Consider the following 17073-nt stretch of genomic DNA (forward strand, 5'->3'; position numbering starts at 1 on the left):
ACTTGATTATTTTATTTTTTACCTTGTTTTAAGAAAATTTCTCAAATTTTGTGAGTTTCCCGGTAAAAAACGCTACTAAATTTACAACAAACTCATTTTCGAGTCAATTTTGACAAAGAACGTCCTTTTCATTCAAAAACAGAAAAAAAGTAAAACAGAGTAACGAAAAGAATTGAGAGAATAGAGAAAAAAGGAAAAAACCGAAAATAAATAATAAAGAACAAAAAAATAGAAAATAGGAAACGCAACAAAGAAAAAACAAAAGACATACACAACAGAGGGAAGAGAAAATTAACGACACAAAAAAAGAAAAGAAAAGAGAAGAGAGAAAATAGAGAACAGAGAAAATATTTATTTTCTCTAAAACTACAAAAAAAGATATAAGACAGAAAAAAAATTATTGTAAACACAGCAAAGAAAAAACAAAAGAAACACACAACATAGCGAAGAGAGAATAAAGGACACAAAAAACAGAATATAGTAAAAATAGAGAACAGAAAACACTAAAAAAAAGAATAAAAGAAATAGAGAATAGAGAAGAAGAAAAAATAAACTGAATAAAAGAACAGAACAGAAAATAGAAAATCAAAAAGCAAAAGATAGAGAGTAGAGAATAGAAAATAATTAAATCTTAGAAAATACATAAACAAAAATAAGACATTTTAGACTTGATTTTATTATTTTTTACTTTGTTTTAACAAAATTTCCAAAATTTGTTGAGTTTCTCGGTAAAAAATGCCACTAAATGTACACACAAACACAGTTTGGAGTCAATTTTGCAATTTTTTGCCCTGTTTTGGCAAAATATGTTTTGTTTTTTGATAAAAAAATTCATTAATTAAAAAAAAACAGCAAAACTTCAACAAAATACATCAAAATAATTGAAAACAACGCATTTCAGAAGTAATTTTGAAATTCTTCTCCCGATTTTTGATAAATTTGATAAATCTTCGGTTTTTTTAACGAAATTTTGCAAAATAGTTCTGTTTTCCGTCTAAAAACATACTTAAAACGCTCAGAAAAAGACAAAATAAGGTACTTTTTGACGATTTTTTCGATTTTTCAACCTATTTTTGAGAAAATTTGGTAACTGAGTTTCAAAAAACGTTTGTTGGCAACACCACCTTTGGTCGCCTCTGGCGTTACCTTCTCTAGGTGTTTATTCCTGCGTGCAGAGTGCTCCTCTCCCCCCTCAAGCATCCCCATTTTTTCTCTTACCTTCCTCCCGAACGCGAATTTGAAGAAAAAGTTGAGGATTCCGTTGGGTATCCTCGTGCCTAGGGCGTGTTGCAAATTAACTTTGTATCCTTTGAGCACTAGTTCTGGATATTTGGTACGCCACCACATCACCACCCATGCGAGGTGGTTTTCGACCATGGAGATGGAGGCGTGAGCGATATTCCTTTGTTCGGGAGTGAGAGCAGCATCGAGATCGTGTCCGAACTTTTGCGAAAGCTCTTTGATGATGATTGTACTGTCGGCGATCTCCTCGCCATTTATCTCCACGAAGGGGAGTTGGCCTTTTTTTGAGCGGTATTTCATTTTATGGTCCACATTCTGGAACAGAAATTACGACTTGAAGCAAACAATGCGATGGATTTTTGGCTCGATTGGGGTGATTTATGACCCACTTAAGACGTGATGGATGAAGAAAACTTGAAAATTTCACTTTTTCATAAAAAACAAGGCTTAAACACACGAAAAAAGTAGAAATGACATCATTTTCGGACTAATTCTGTGATTTTTCGGCTTGTTATTAATAATATTTAGCTGGAACACTCAAAAAATGCACAAATAAGACCATTTTCGGCTTAATTTAAAATCTGACATTTTAGTACAAAAACGTGTTTAAAAGCTTTTTCGACCCAATTTTGTGGTTTCTCGGCTTATTTTTGTCTCAATTTTGATCAAAAATCTGATAAACCGAGTGAAGCAAACAAAATAAATGAGCCTTTGGTTTAAAAACAAAGTAATTTAAGCGAAACCACCTAAAAAATTATATCAATTTCAATTTAATTTTATTATTTTTCTAATTGTGTCTCTAACTGAAAAATCTAAAACAAACAGAACTATTTTTTACCAATTTGATGGTTTTCCAACTTTTTTGAGAAAATTTGACGAAATAACGCCTAAGAGTTACGTAAAAACAGAATATAACCGTTTTTTTGTAACAACTTAGTGATTTTTGACTCGGTATAACAAAATCTCAAAAAAAACTTCGTTTTTAACTTAAAAACTCTCGCAAAATGCAAAGTGACATCATTTTCATTGTAATTGTGTTTTTTCAGCTTGTTTTTAACAAAATTTTGCCAAATAATTGCGTTTCTAGCTGAAAAACGTACTAAAATGCTCGAGAAATGCAAAAATAATACAATTTTCGACTAGATTTTTTAATTTGTTTTGGCAAAATTTCGAAAAAAAACAGATTTTAGTACAAAAACGTGTTGAAAAGCATTTTCGACCCAATTTGGTGATTTCTCGGCTTATTTTTGTCTTAATTTTGCTCAAAAATCAGTTAAATCGAGTGAAATAAACAAAACAAATGAGCCTTTGATTCAAAAACAAAGTGATTCAATTTTATTTTATAACTTTTTAGCCTGAATAATGAAGTTTTTAGAATTCCATTGTTTTTATCTCAAAAATGTGCTTAAAAAGACAAAAATAACACCCTTTTGGACCCATATAAATTTGAGTTTTTGGCTTGTTTGTGAGGAACTTTTGCAAAATAATTGTTTCTAACTGAAAAAAAGGCAAAAGTAAATCGTCATTTTCCACCCTGTTTAGTAAAATCTCGTAAAAAACAAATAAAACTATTTTTAACCAACTTGGTGGTTATCGAATTTTTTTTTTGAAAATAACTAAGTTAAAGCCTAAGAGTAAATATAATCCTTTTTTTAAACCACTGTGATTTTTGATTGCAATAAAATCTCCAAAGAAAACTAAGTTTTCAGCTTAAAAATCTGCTTAAAGTCTCGTAAAATGCAAAATGACATTATTTTCATTCTATTTCTGTGATTTTTCAGCTTATTTATTGCCAAATAATTGCGTTTCTAGATGAAAAACGTACTAAAATGCTCTAGAAATGCAAAAATAATTAATTTGTTTTGGCAAAATCTCGAGAAAAACTTAAGATTTTAGCACAAAAACGTGTTTAAAAGAATTTTCGACCAAATTTTGTGGTTTCTCGGCTTAATTTTATCTCAATTTTGCTCAAAAACAAAGAAAATAACGTCAAAATCAATTCTTTTTGTGATTTTTTTGGCGTGAAATTTTGCAAAATAAATGAGCCTCTGGTTCAAAAACGAAGCAAGTCGAACGAAACAATATAAAAAATAATGTCAATTTCGGTTTAATTTTGTATGTAGTTTTTTACCCTGTGTAAACGAAATTTCTCGAAATTTATTTGTTTTTATCTCAAAAACGTGCTTAAACACTCGAAAAAAGCAAACAACAACTCATTTTTTGGCCTATTTTGTGGAATTTTTTTGAGACAATTTGGAGAAATAATCGAGTTTTTGGTTAAAAAACGTGGAAAATGCTCAAAAAAGACGATACAAAAGTTTCATTTCTTTTGACCTAATTTACTAAATCAATAATTGAAAAATTAGTGTATTCATTTTATGTTGCAACAGTTTTTTTATTTCGAAAAAAAATCACCAGATATTCGAATTGTTACAAAAGATTTCACCAGGCCTGGCAACACTGGCTTCATATCTCGAAGCAGCACTAAATATCAAAAATCTCATTAATTTTTTTATAAAATAATCAAATTTTAAATTAGAACATTCACTTAGATTTTTTAATCGCTTTTTTATTCAAATTTTAAATAAATCTCCATAATAATTTAAAAAACGTCTAGGAGATTTTTTTTTGTGATGGTACTAATAAACACGACAAAAAAAACTGGAAAAATTATTATTAGTTTTAAGCAAACGCAATTTTGACAAAATTTGCCGCCTAAATATCCACATTGAAGAGCACTCTAATAGAGTGAGGGGATAACTGAAAACGTGAAAAAGCTGAAAGCTGAAAAAAGTGGAAATGTGTGTTTGCTAGGGGCTGAAATCTAGGCTACAAGTATGAACCAAGGTCGCAACATAACTCCATTAAAAACTTAATAGAAAAAAATCAGTCACCTTATAATACGAGTACATTTAAAAAAACATAAAATTGAAACAAAATTGATAAAAAAAAATTGCTTAGATCCCAATTTTTGACCAAAATACAGCAATTTCCAATCGATTTGGTTCAATTTTAAGCCAGAAATCGTAGTAAATCACAATTTTCAGTCAAAATAAAGCAATTCCTGATAGATTTTAACTAGATTTTAATTGAATAGAAATAAGATAAATAAATTCCGCGCCATCTGTCGCTTTAGAAACAAACCAAAACCAGTTTAGCCTTAATGCAAATTGATGCAATTTAGCTGAAAAAACGATGAAAGTGTTTACGGTACATAAAAAAGCACACCCAAAGCTGCACCTAGTGTGTGAAAAAATCAGCTGTAATAAATTACAACAAGCAGTTTTATGAGAGTCGTGAGATATTAGCTTTTAGTCACACACGAAGATGAATTTCGCCAAGAACAACGCTCCGATTTAAAATTAAAATAAACATATGTTCGTCGATTAAGACCAGTTGCAATTTCCTGAAAACCGGAATTTTTAATTTAGTGCGACATTTGTTTCAGGTACTGAAATAGACCAAAAGAGAAAAGTGTCACAATGCTTGATGTCGCATTTATCAATGTATTTTTGCTGAAAAAGCCCATTAAGCATGGTGATCAACCCATTTTATTTACCGGAAAGACAAGAGAAATGCTTTGTCTTGTCGTAATTATAATTATTTGAAGATTGATTGCTCCTATAAAGAGAGAAGGTATTTCCTTTACCTACTTTAACAAAAATAAAATATGAAATTATTCGGTTTTTTGTTCTCGTTAGTTAAAATGTATTTTCTCCAATAAACAGATGTCGCATTTTTTCCGTTAAAAATTCAATTTAATTAGTTGGTAATCGTAAAAAAGTAAAAATCTGTAACAATTATTTTCTAATTTAGCGCTTGTGTTATTAAGTTCCGTATAAATCCGCTACAAATTACATCCAGCTGTTTTAAACAAGAACAGTAATGTCTAATAATTACGCATTAAATCCCACATAAAAATTTTTCCATTTTAAAGCCATTCATTATCATCTTTTCTAATGGAAAGATCCAGGATTTCAAACTAAAGTTAAAAGAAAAACACAAACAATATTTATTTGACAATTTTTCAAATTAAAGATTATGATGTAAAACTGACCACTAATTACATAAAATTAATTTTTAATCAGTGGTTAAAAAAATATATTGCATTTTTCCGAAATCGCGTAAAATTCGCGAAAAAAACTATTTTTGGAAGTTTACTTCAGTGTAAAATATTACATTTCAGAACAAATTTTGTAATTTTTTGCCTTGTTGCAAGATTTCAGGAATTTATAAGTTTCTAGGTGAAAAATGCTTCTAATATCATAAAAAAATAACGTATTTCAGAGACAATTTTACAATTTTTTGCATTGTTTTGCAAAATCGTTTTAAATTATTTAGTTTCTTGATTAAAAAAATGTTTAAAACTTATCGAAATAAGTAAAAATAAGGTTTTTTAAACCTAATTTCGCAATTTTTTGCTTTATTTTGGCAAAATCTAGAATTTATTAAGTTCCTCAGTATAACTCTTTAAATTCTTCAAAATAATCAAAAATGGTGAATTTGAGAAGTAATTTTGAATTCCCTACTTAGTTTTAGTAAAATCAAACAAATTTTGGGAGTTTATTGTAAAAACGCTTGATAACTTAAAAATAGCACATTTTAGACTTAATTTTACAATTTTTTGCATTATAGTTTTGGGAAAATTTTTCAAATTCAGCTAATTTCGCAGGAAAAATGCTCTAAATCTTACAAAAAATACATAAACAAAAATAAAACATTTTAGACTTAATTTTACTATTTTTTACCTTGTTTTAACAAAATTTCCCAAATTTTGTGAGTTTCTCGGTAAAAACCGCAACTAAATTTCCAACAAACTCATTTTAGAGTCAATTTTGCAATTTTTTGCCATGTTTTGGTAAAATATATTTTACTTTTTAATAAAAAAAAATTTATTTAGTTTTTTTGATAATTTTTTTTAAAACATCGAATTAAGTAAAAATAAAACTTTTTAGACCTAATTTCGCAATTTTCTGCTTTATTTTAGCAAAATCTAGAATTTATTAAGTTCCTCAGTTCATTAAAATAAGCAAAAATAGTGAATTTCAGAAGTAATTTTGGAATTCCCTACTTAGTTTTGATAAAATCTTACAAAATTTCCAAAATTTTATGAGTTTCTCAGTAAAAAAACGCTACTAAATTTACAACAAACTCAATTTGCAATTTTGCAATTTTTTGCCCTGGTTTGGGAAAATTTACTTTGTTTTTTGATAAAAAATGCTTTAAACTTATCAACCTGACCTGATGTGGCCAGAACAAAAATAAGGCTTTTTAAAATCTCACAAAGTTATAAAAAATTTCAGCAAAACTTCAACAGAATTTATCAAAATAATTGAGCAAAAAAATAATTTTGAAATGTTTCTTTTCTTTCTTGTGACTTTTGTTAGTTTCTCGGCGAAAAACCATTTAGCAACATAAAAATAGTTTCGCTTAATTCATTAAAAAAAATATGTGTTAAAATTATTTTTTTATCTTTTTATCATAAAAATCCATTGGCAAATAACAGAAATTTTGGAACCGAAAGTCTTACGTAAGACACCCTATATATTTAAAGAAATAAACTTTGAAGAAAAGTGAAATGAGTGGTAATTTATCACTATTAAAAAATGATTTGACAACACTGTTATTAATGTCCGCAACCAACAATACACATAACTGTACTATAATGAACTATTTTAGTGCCACTTTCGGAAAAAAATTAATTATTCATGTTTATCACTTAGCAAGCAAATAATTGGCTGAAAAAGAAACATAATAAATGTGCAGAACACAAATGTCAAAGCAATTAACATGCGTGTAAACCACTTTAATTAATGCCCACTTGATTTGTGACTTGACAAACTTTACTAACACGGTTAATAAATCAAAACTAAAACTGTCATGTAAATTTCTCGAAAATGATACAAGTTAGCTCCCCATTTTCACGTTCCCAACCCTCATCCTCACCTATAAAAACCCAAATCTTGTTCAATTAATTGAATAAGAGATTTCTTTCTAAATAAAGCAATTTGGACTATTTTCAATTCAAAATTTCTCGATTTTTATACAGAATTAATTCGAAAATGATGTATTTTATAAAAATAATTGCTTCAATCTCAATTTTAGGCTGAAACAAAGCAATTTGTGATATTTTCAATTGATTTGGCTCAATTTTAAGCCGGGAATCAAAGTATTTCATTCAAATACTGGCTTCAATAAGAGTTTTCTTCAAAAATAACGCAATTTGAGCTATTTTTAATTTAATTTTGCGCGATTTTAATACACAATTCATCCAAAATTAATGTGTGTGCATTGAATTTTCACATTCTTTATCAACAAAGCTCCAAATAATTTATTCAAGGAAGTGACGATCAAATTACTTCATATTGTTGAAAACAAGCAATTATTTAGAGATGATTTGACTCGCGGACAATAAGAAATACACTTAATTAAGTGAAAAAATGCAGTGAAAACTCCGATGGCTAAATAGTGAGTTTTGAGTGGATTTAAATCGAGGGTGCGAACGCTCCAACCCCCCGGGAACCGAGGCATGAGGGAGTAAGTCGTCATGGAAACGTGCCAGACGCTTGGGGGGTGGAGAAATACCAAATACAGTGTCGGTTTGAACTTATTGATCAACTGGATCAACAATGTATGCCAGCAGGGCCAACCCTCGAATTATTTAAAACACAAATTTCCCCATTTTATTTTGTTTTTGTAGTGGAAGAAGCGACCTCTCTGTCGTGGTGAGAGCGTTGATCTTCCTCGAAACTGATTACTATAATTAAAAACGATACAGAGAATACGAGGCAAATAGGAGTAATTTCTTTAGTGATTTAATGGAAGCCCCTCCATGGATGTAACACAATAAAACCACAAGTCAGTCTTGTCCTTGAACTAATGTTCTTGGTAATATGATACAGGTGGGGACCAAGATTAAGACCATTGGACGAAATCAAAGCCAGGGTGAATATTCAAGGGTTTATAAGGTCATAAGATAGCAAAAGGTCAACGATAAAGATAAAAACAAGAAAATAGAGACATTTTCTTTATTTATTGTCACTGATTCCATGTTGTAATAGATAAAGGAATATTACATTCCTCGGTAATTTGCCAACACCAACGATGCACTAGTTTTTAAATTACCACCAGATGTTCCGCATTTTTAAACAATGATGTCATTTATGGTCACATTAAAAGAGATTGCAAAGCTCATTTTGGACCATTTTTTAGTATTTAAAGTATTTAGAAGGTAGAGATTAAAAGCCCTTAAAATGTGATTTTAACATGCCTTTTAAAAACGCTAAATTGTTAAAAAATTTATTTCAAATTGTTAATCGCCAATAAAAAATGCTATAAGCAAAAATCTGTCCTTGAAAAAGATCCCGCTTAGAAGAAAAAAGAATAAAATTGTGTTAAAAGTGACTGAAGATGCAAAAACATAGGTGGCTATAAAAAAAAAGGCAATATAAACGAATTTTGGTCACCCCTGGCTGTCAGGCAACGATGATACTGATATATGACGTTTATTGTCTCTCTAACTTCAAAAAATTAATAACGTAATTTAGGAACTGCATTTATTATTAACCGTTTAAACAAACGATATTCGAAGGTACCACCATTGGTACCAATGGTTCTAACGGTGTTCTAACTTAATTTACGGTTTTCCGGGTTGTATTCAGAGACGTCAAACTATTGTTTTAGTATTAACTTTGATAAAAATAATGTGAAAATTTTAACACGATGTGAATTTTTTGCAAGATTTCAGGATTTTAGTAAGTTTCTAGGTGAAAAATGCTTCTAATATCATAAAAAATAACGTATTTCAGAGCCAATTTTACAATTTTTTGCCTTGTTTTACAAAATCTTTTGAATTTATTTAGTTTCTTGATTAAAAAATTAAAAAAATGTTTAGGTGTAAAAAGTCTTGTTTTCACTAATTTCGATAAGTTTTAAACATTCTTTTAATCAAGAAACTAAATAAATTAAAAAGATTTTGCAAAAAATATCAAAAAATTGTAATATAGGTTCTAAAATACGTTATTTTTTTATGATATTAGGAGCACTTTTTTTATCTAGAAACTTATTAAATTGAAGTTTTGCTGAAAATTTTTATTTTTGTGAGATTTTAAAAGGCCTTGTTTTTCCTTAGGTCACGTCAGGTCAAATTGATAAGTTTAAAGCATTTTTTACCAAAAAACTAAATATATTTTGCCAAAACGGCAAAAAATTGCAAAATTGACTCCAAAATGAGTTTGTTGTAAATTTAGTAGCGCTTTTTTCCGAGAAACTCAACAAATTTTGGAAATTTTGTTAAAACAAGGAAATAAATAATAAAATTAAGTCTAAAATGTCTAATTTTTGTTTGTTTTCTAAAATTTAGAGCATTTTTCCTACGAAATTAAATGAATTTGAAAAATTTTCCCAAAAGGATGAAGCAAGAAATTGTAAAATTAAGTCTGAAATGACCTATTTTCTAAGTTATTAAGCGGTTTTTTTCTAAAAAACTTCTAAAATTCCCAAAACTAAAAATTACTTCTGAAATTCACTATTTTTGATTATTTTGATGAATTTAAAGAGTTTTTTTGCCACAATAAAACAGAAACTTTTTATTTAGAAACTTATTAAACAAGGCAAAAAATTCCAAATTACTTCTGAAATGCGTTATTTTCAATTATTTTGATGATTGATTTTAAAAGGCCAAGTTGATAAGTTTAAGGCATTTTTTACCAAAAAAAAAAAAAAATAGATTTTGCCAAAACAGTGCAAAAAATGCAAAATTGACTCCAAAATTAGTTTCTTGTAAATTTAGTAGCGCTTTTTAGCGAGAAACTCACTAAATTTTGGAAATTTTGTTAAAACAAGAAAACAAGTAATAAAATTAACTCCAAAATGTCTAATTTTTGTTTATTTTCTAACATTTAGAGCATTTTTCCTGCGAAATTAAATGAATTTGAAAAATTTTCACAAAACGATGATGCAAGAAATTAAGTCTGAAATGTCCTATTTTCTAAGTTATTAAGCGTTTTTTTCCAAAAAAACTCCCAAAATTTGTGAGATTTTACCAAAACTAAGTAGGGAATTTCAAAATGACTTCTGAAATTCACTATTTTTGATTATTTTGATGAATTTAAAGAGTTTTACTGAGGAAAAAGCAGAAAATTGCGAAATTAGGTCTAAAAAGCCTTATTTTCACTTATTTCGATAAGTTTTAAACATTTTTTTAATCAAGAAGTGAATTAAAAAGATTTTGCAAAACAAGGCAAAGATATGTAAAATTGGCTCTGAAATACGTTATTTTTTTTATGATAATAGGAGCATTTTTCACCTAGAAACTTACTAAATTCCTGAAATCAAGGTAAAAAGTTATAAAATTAGTTCTGAAACGCTCATCTCGTTAAAATTTCGACATAATTTTTGAAAATAATGAATGTTTCCCTCGCCCAAATCAAATATTCAAGTTTGTTGTTTGTTGGCAAGCCCGAAAGCCCACAATCTGCTGTTAATCTTCGATGTAAACGACCTTTGATATGTTGATATCACTAATTGACGTCCCTGAGCGATGCTGATTGAAGACGACAAGAAAATCGTTGCAATGTCGCAAAAATTCTTGCATGCGATTTGTTGATTCATCATTTACATGATTGCGTGTCTTGAGGGAAAAAATGAAACTTTTCGATTTCTTTTTCAATGATCGAAAGATAAATGGTGCACATCTGTGATCATCCACCCTATGCTCACACATGGCGAGATATAATGGCGGCGTTGTGGCCTTTGGACGCAAATGCAATCAATTCCGGGTCTCATAAAGGGGGCTATTTTTAATAGTGATAAATTAACACTCATTTCACTTTTCTTCAAAGCTCATTTTCTAAATGTACAGGGTGTCTTACCGCCCCTTCGGGGCCGAAATCTCTTATTTCTCAAAGGATTTTTATAAAATATTAAATGTATTAAATGTAAAATGTATAATTTTAACACATATTTTTTAATTTAACATTTAATTAAATTTTATGTTGCTAAGCACTAGTAAAACTCTTTAAATTTATCAAAATAATCAAAAATAGTGAATTTTAAAACTAATTTTGGAATTCCCTACTTAGTTCTGGCAAAATCTCACGAATTTTGGGAGTTTTTTTGGGAAAAACGCTTGATAACTTAAAAAATAGCGCATTTCTTGCCTCTCGTTTTGGGAAAACTTTTCAATTTATTTAATTTCGCAAGAAAAATGCTAAGATATTTTAGACGTAATTTTGTTATTTTTTATCTTGTTTTTTAACAAAATTTCCCAAATTTTTGAGTTAAAGTAAAAAACGCTACTCAATCTACAACATAATTATCGTATTTCGTTGATTCAGACGAGTGGTTCATTTAATTTTTGTGCTTGTGAATAGAATAATAAATTCGCTTTAAAACTACTTGAATCTCCACCTTCTAAGTTGGCAAATAACCGAGATATTAGACCCGAAAGTCTTACGTGGGACATGCTGTATAATACATAATTTGACCCTTTATTTCTCATTATGAATGGTAATTAATTAGATAATTACCAGACAGTGGGACGTTACTTAATTGGGGTAATTTCGTCGAGATAAAGTGGATTTTTATTAGAGACGAGTTATGCTGATATTGTTTTCTAATTAATCAAGTGAAGTTAACGAAGGTGTAGTATTTCAAGTGTCAAGTTCATGGACCTTGGACATGCAAAATGACGGCAATAGATAGTGACATAGTGTCTAATTGTAGTCTAGAAAGCTTGTTTAGTTAATTTATACATCCGGCACTTGAATTAATGACATTTTACCCGGCTTATTACATTGCTCAACTTCTTGAGAATATTTATATTGATACTCGACAATTTCACAAAACGAACAATTTTGAAAAAAACTCCAACATAAAAGAAACTAAACCGAAACAGTTAGTTGCACTCGATTGTTACTATTCAATGTTGAGCCACGAATCTAACCATGCGATTACCATGTGATTTATGTTAAACAGATTTTATGGCTAATTTAAGAAGAAAGTTAACATTTTATGAAATCTCTCCAAGTTCATAAACCTACGTGCAAAATGAACCGTTGTTAACACCTACAAACCAGAATATTTCGGCCTCTTCATCAAAATTCATTAATTCGAGAAAATAGTCGTTTATTATACAAGAAAAGAAAGGTTTTTGTTTTTCTTCTCTTTTTTTTACGTGTATAATATACGTTTTCTTTTATTTTTTTATAAGTAAAAAATCTTAATTCTTAATTTGACATTGTCATGTTTTGTCATAAAATAAAAAGCAACCAAAACGATAAAAATTCGTTAACAAACAGTTGTGAGTTATTTAAAAGTAGTAGAGTGAAATGTGTAAAGTGTAATCATTGCGTTTTTTTCATGTGCCATAGGTGTTTTTAACAAAACAAAAACTTTTCATCATCATAATTCACCTCTTTTTAAATGTTTTAAGTTGTATAACAGTATTAAAGGCTTGGATTTGGACATCTTCTTTCATAAATTTAGCTCTAAATCAGTTAAGGTCAAACTTCTTATCTACTTCTCGTTATGTTTGTAGTTAATTTTTAATTTTTCTTTCCTTAATGAATTGTTGTTATTATTTTTTATGTACTTTAACCTACTCGCCAATTCTATTGTCCTCTATAGACTTATAGTCTGTTTGAAATAAATTATATTATTATTAAAACAAAGAAAAATTAAGATTTTTTTCTCGCGCTATTACTTAGGATTTCAAAATAAGTAGCACAGAAAAAATTTTTGACAAAAGATCTCAAAACTAGAAACGTAAAACTTCAAAATGTTTTTTTTTAATCTAGATAGGACCGTTTTTAGATCAGTTTCAGCCTTTCAAAAATCACCAAAAAATTTATGAAAATTTTTTGTTCCTTTAATTTTTTAGAGTAGTGCATGATTTTAGTTCACCGAGAATTTGAGAACTTTTATGATAAAATATAAAGATACATCATTATTCTATTATTATTCACTAAAATAAAGTTTATAAAACGAGCAGAGTGCGAGCTTTTTTCATAAATTGAGTATATAGGTGTCCCAGCGAGTTGAAAAACTCCATTAGTGACCTTTAAATGGTAAAAATTTAAAAAAATAGGACATTGATAGATACTAATCTAGTCCATCCCCTAAAATTATTTTCAACCATACAGGGTGRCTGAAAAATAAGTTAAATACAAACTTGTGTTTTTTTAAATGAAACACCATATGTTTCTTGGCATTTTTGGATGTAGCCTTTTAAAACAATGTTTTTACGCTAAACTTTTATTGGTCGATTTTGCTTAGTTTTAAAAATAAGACGGTTTTTTTGATGAAAACATGCACTTTTTTAAAATTTATTACACAAAAACTAAGACATCTAGAATTATTTTTTTTACTACTACAAATAAGAAAGTAGAAGCTATAAGGTCGTAAATTTTTTTTAGTGTGTTGCATTTGCAAAGATAAAAAATGAAGGCGTTTGTTAAAAGTTTAATAACTTTAAAAATTTAAATGTTTATTGTTTTTGCATTTAAATTATTAAATTGTCTCTCTAAAATTATTTACTTTTATATGTTTATAATCAATAACTAAAAGATACTTAACCAAAAAGTGCACATTTGCACAAGAGATGGAAGAAATATCACTTAATAATCACATTTGTGTTAAACTGAATTCATTATTCTATTATATTATATATAACGACTTGTCACTACAATTAATATTGAATGTTAAATATCGTTTCATTTATCAATTCTAGACATTAAAAGATTATTTTTTTAGATAGACTATTAGATGCAAAAATAAAAAATAGGGTGTTCCATTAATTTTTTTTAAGTTATTTAACTTTTAACAAACTTCATATTTATTAATCTTTACAAATGCAAAACACTAAAAAATTGCTACAACTTGAAATTCTGTACTTTCTTCTTTGCAGAAGTAAGAAAAAATTTGTTCTAGCTGTCTTAGTTTTTGTGCAAGATATTTTTAAAAAGTGTATGTTTTCGTCAAAAAAAAAACGTCTTATTTTTAAAACCAAGCAAAATCGACTAATAAAAGTTTAGCTAAAAACATTGTTTTAAAAGGCTTCATCCAAAAATTCGAAGAAACATACAGTGTTTCATTTAAAAAAACACAAGTTTGTGTTGTAACTTATTTTTGGGATATGCTGTATAGTTGAGAATAATTTTAGGTCTATCAATGTCCTAAACATTTTTTTTAATTATACCATTTAAAGTCTTTTTCAACTCGCTGGGACACCCTGTATATTAATTTTTTCACCAATAGAATAAAAAAAAATCAAGTAAGATAAAAAAAAACAAGGTCACATTACTAACCTCTATTAAACCGACGAGCAAACTTTTTTACTTTTTCCACGAAAATAAAGATGCAGTGAATGGAAATTTGTTTCCACGTCGGTACGTAATATACTATTACGTTCAAAAAAAACTAAATCAAATAATAACTTCTACTCGAGTCTAAGAAATAAACAACAACGTTAATAGGAGAAAAAAAATTAATTGTTGGAATTTTCCGGCATGCTGAACAACGGTGTTAATCGATCTGTGAGGAACCAAGCTTTAAAAACGGCCAATCGGAAAAGGATGTTCAATAAGCGAATTTAAATGAACGTGAGCATTCCTTGTACGACATATTTCCGCTAGAAAAATTTGTCCCCTGATGAAAATATTTAATTGTGCACGCAAATAATATTCTGGGTTAGGATATCAAATTCGCCCCAAGTGCGGCATGTGAACAAAGAAAGTATGGCAAAGGGTGAAAAACCCCCGACACATCGGCGCCGTCTAGGCTAACATTGATCACAGTAATGCCTCATTATTAAACCCGCTCAATAAAAGTTTTCGCCCAAAAACGAAGGCTGTGATAAATTCCTCCGATAAGTGGTATTTAGGCCTGGTAATTATTTGAAGAAACCAAGGGATGCCCTTTGTAAATTACTCTTGATCATTAAGCCGGTTTAAAGCTTTGAATAAATGTAAATTTATATTTCCATGATTTTTTATTGCCACAAAAAACAAAGACRAGAATTTTAACTAAAGTGAGATTGTGCTAGAAACCTGGACTGGGAAACAGTTATAAAAAAATAATAAAAATTAACTTTTTGACCTTTCCAGAGCCGGCTTTATCGAATGATTTATCCTTCTATTCATATCACTGTGAGTCATGTCATCTTCTTCAATTTGGTGCCCCCTAGTTGAAAAGAATGTCGTTATCAACTATTCTCCTAGTTATCTTTATCTCCGATGTAGACCGAAATAGAAAAATCAAAGTAACTGACATTTCCAATTTTGTTTCCCTCTAAAAATAACCCCTACATCGTGACACTATTAATGCATGCACAGATTAGGATCAGAACTAGAAAGTCCAAGTTGAATAAAGTCCAATTTCTTGTATTGTTTGCTTCAAATAGAGGTTTATTATAATAATAATGTTAGTGTTCCAAATTACGTTATTTCTGCACTAATTCATTGCCAATAAAAATTTCATTAATACGAAATGGGTTAAGTGTTGACATAGTTGCTAACGGTTTAAAATAGTCACGTTCGTAGACGGAAGGAAGTCCTCTAGTACGAGTAGCAAATAACCAGCCCTAGTGGACCTTCCTGTGCATTTTCAATTAGATTAGCACCGAAATATTCATGAATTTCTTATTTTGGCACGTGTCTTGAGTGTTTTCGCGGTTTCAAGCATCCATTTCCTTCGAAGAAAGGGTAGAAATGAAGTAATTAATTCGACTTTGTTCGGAATAAAATGATGAATGATCAGAAGTTAATTAATTAAGTAATAAATTAACTCTTTCGCTGCTTCCGCAATTTCTGGAGAGAGATCACCAGCATTTTGCACTACTAACTGCACTAGTTGAATTAATACTTTCGAAAAACTTAACACCAATTCCTATACTGACACGTGATGTTTGTTTATGATTTTATTATTTGCATGATTATTGATTATCTTGTTCATTTACTTACTAATTATATCGGAATACGTTTCGGATAAAATAGTATATGTTATTCTGTTCAACAAGCAAAAAGTCGAATTTTGATTTTTTTTCAAACTCAATAGAAACTTGACATCCTAAATGATTTTTTTTAAATTGTTAAAAAATCTAATACCAAACCCAAAAATTCCTAAACGAGAAACATTTACTTGAAAAAAGTGATCCCTGTTATCACATGTCCCTTTCAATTCTTTCAAAAATTAAATCAAAATTTTAACAACAAAGTTTAACAAAATGAGTAAAAAAAATATTGCAATTGAGAACTACGAGTAATTTTGTAATTTTTTGTCTTGTTGCAAGATTTCAGGAATTCATAAAAACGAAAAATGCCCTAATGTCATAAAAAATAACGTATTTCAGAGCCAATTTTACAATTTTTTGTTTTGCAAAATCTTTTTTAATTTATTTAGTTTCTTGAAAATAAGACTTTTTAGACCTAATTTCGCAATTTTTTTTGCTTCATTTTAGCAAAATCTAGAATTTATTAAGTTCCTCAGTAAAACTCTTTAAATTCATAAAAATAATCAAAAATAGTGAATTTTAGAAGTAATTTTGGAATTCCCCACTTAATTTTGATAAAATCTCACAAATTTTTTTGGAAAAACGCTTGATAACTTACAAAACAGCGCATTTCAGACTTAATTTTACAATTTCTTGCCTCATCGTTTTGGGAAAATTTTTCAAATTCATTTATTTCGCAAGAAAAATGCTCTAATCTTAGAAAACACATAAACAAAAATAACACATTTTAGACTAAATTTTATTATTTTTTACCTTGTTTTAACAAAATTTTCCAAACTTTATGAGTTTCTCGATAAAAAACGCTACTAAGTTTCCAACAA

General features: G+C 28.7%; 1 protein-coding gene across 2 annotated transcripts in view; it reads right to left on the reverse strand.

The window, feature by feature from the left end:
* Positions 1-1583, reverse strand: part of LOC123014133 (failed axon connections) — a 4482-nt gene extending 2899 nt beyond the window's left edge. For both annotated transcript variants that reach the window (XM_044413043.1, XM_044413042.1), the window contains exon 1: positions 1219-1583. In XM_044413043.1, coding sequence (XP_044268978.1) covers positions 1219-1542 — 324 coding nt within the window. In that variant the 5' untranslated portion in view covers positions 1543-1583. The remainder of the gene's footprint in view (positions 1-1218) is intronic.
* Between the last annotated feature and the right edge of the window lie 15490 nt (positions 1584-17073).

The sequence above is a fragment of the Tribolium madens genome, unplaced genomic scaffold (genome assembly GCF_015345945.1).
Source record: "Tribolium madens isolate multiple individuals breed KSU strain unplaced genomic scaffold, Tmad_KSU_1.1 Scaffold_97;HRSCAF=244;Tcas5.2_LG3a, whole genome shotgun sequence".
NCBI lineage: Eukaryota > Metazoa > Arthropoda > Insecta > Coleoptera > Tenebrionidae > Tribolium > Tribolium madens.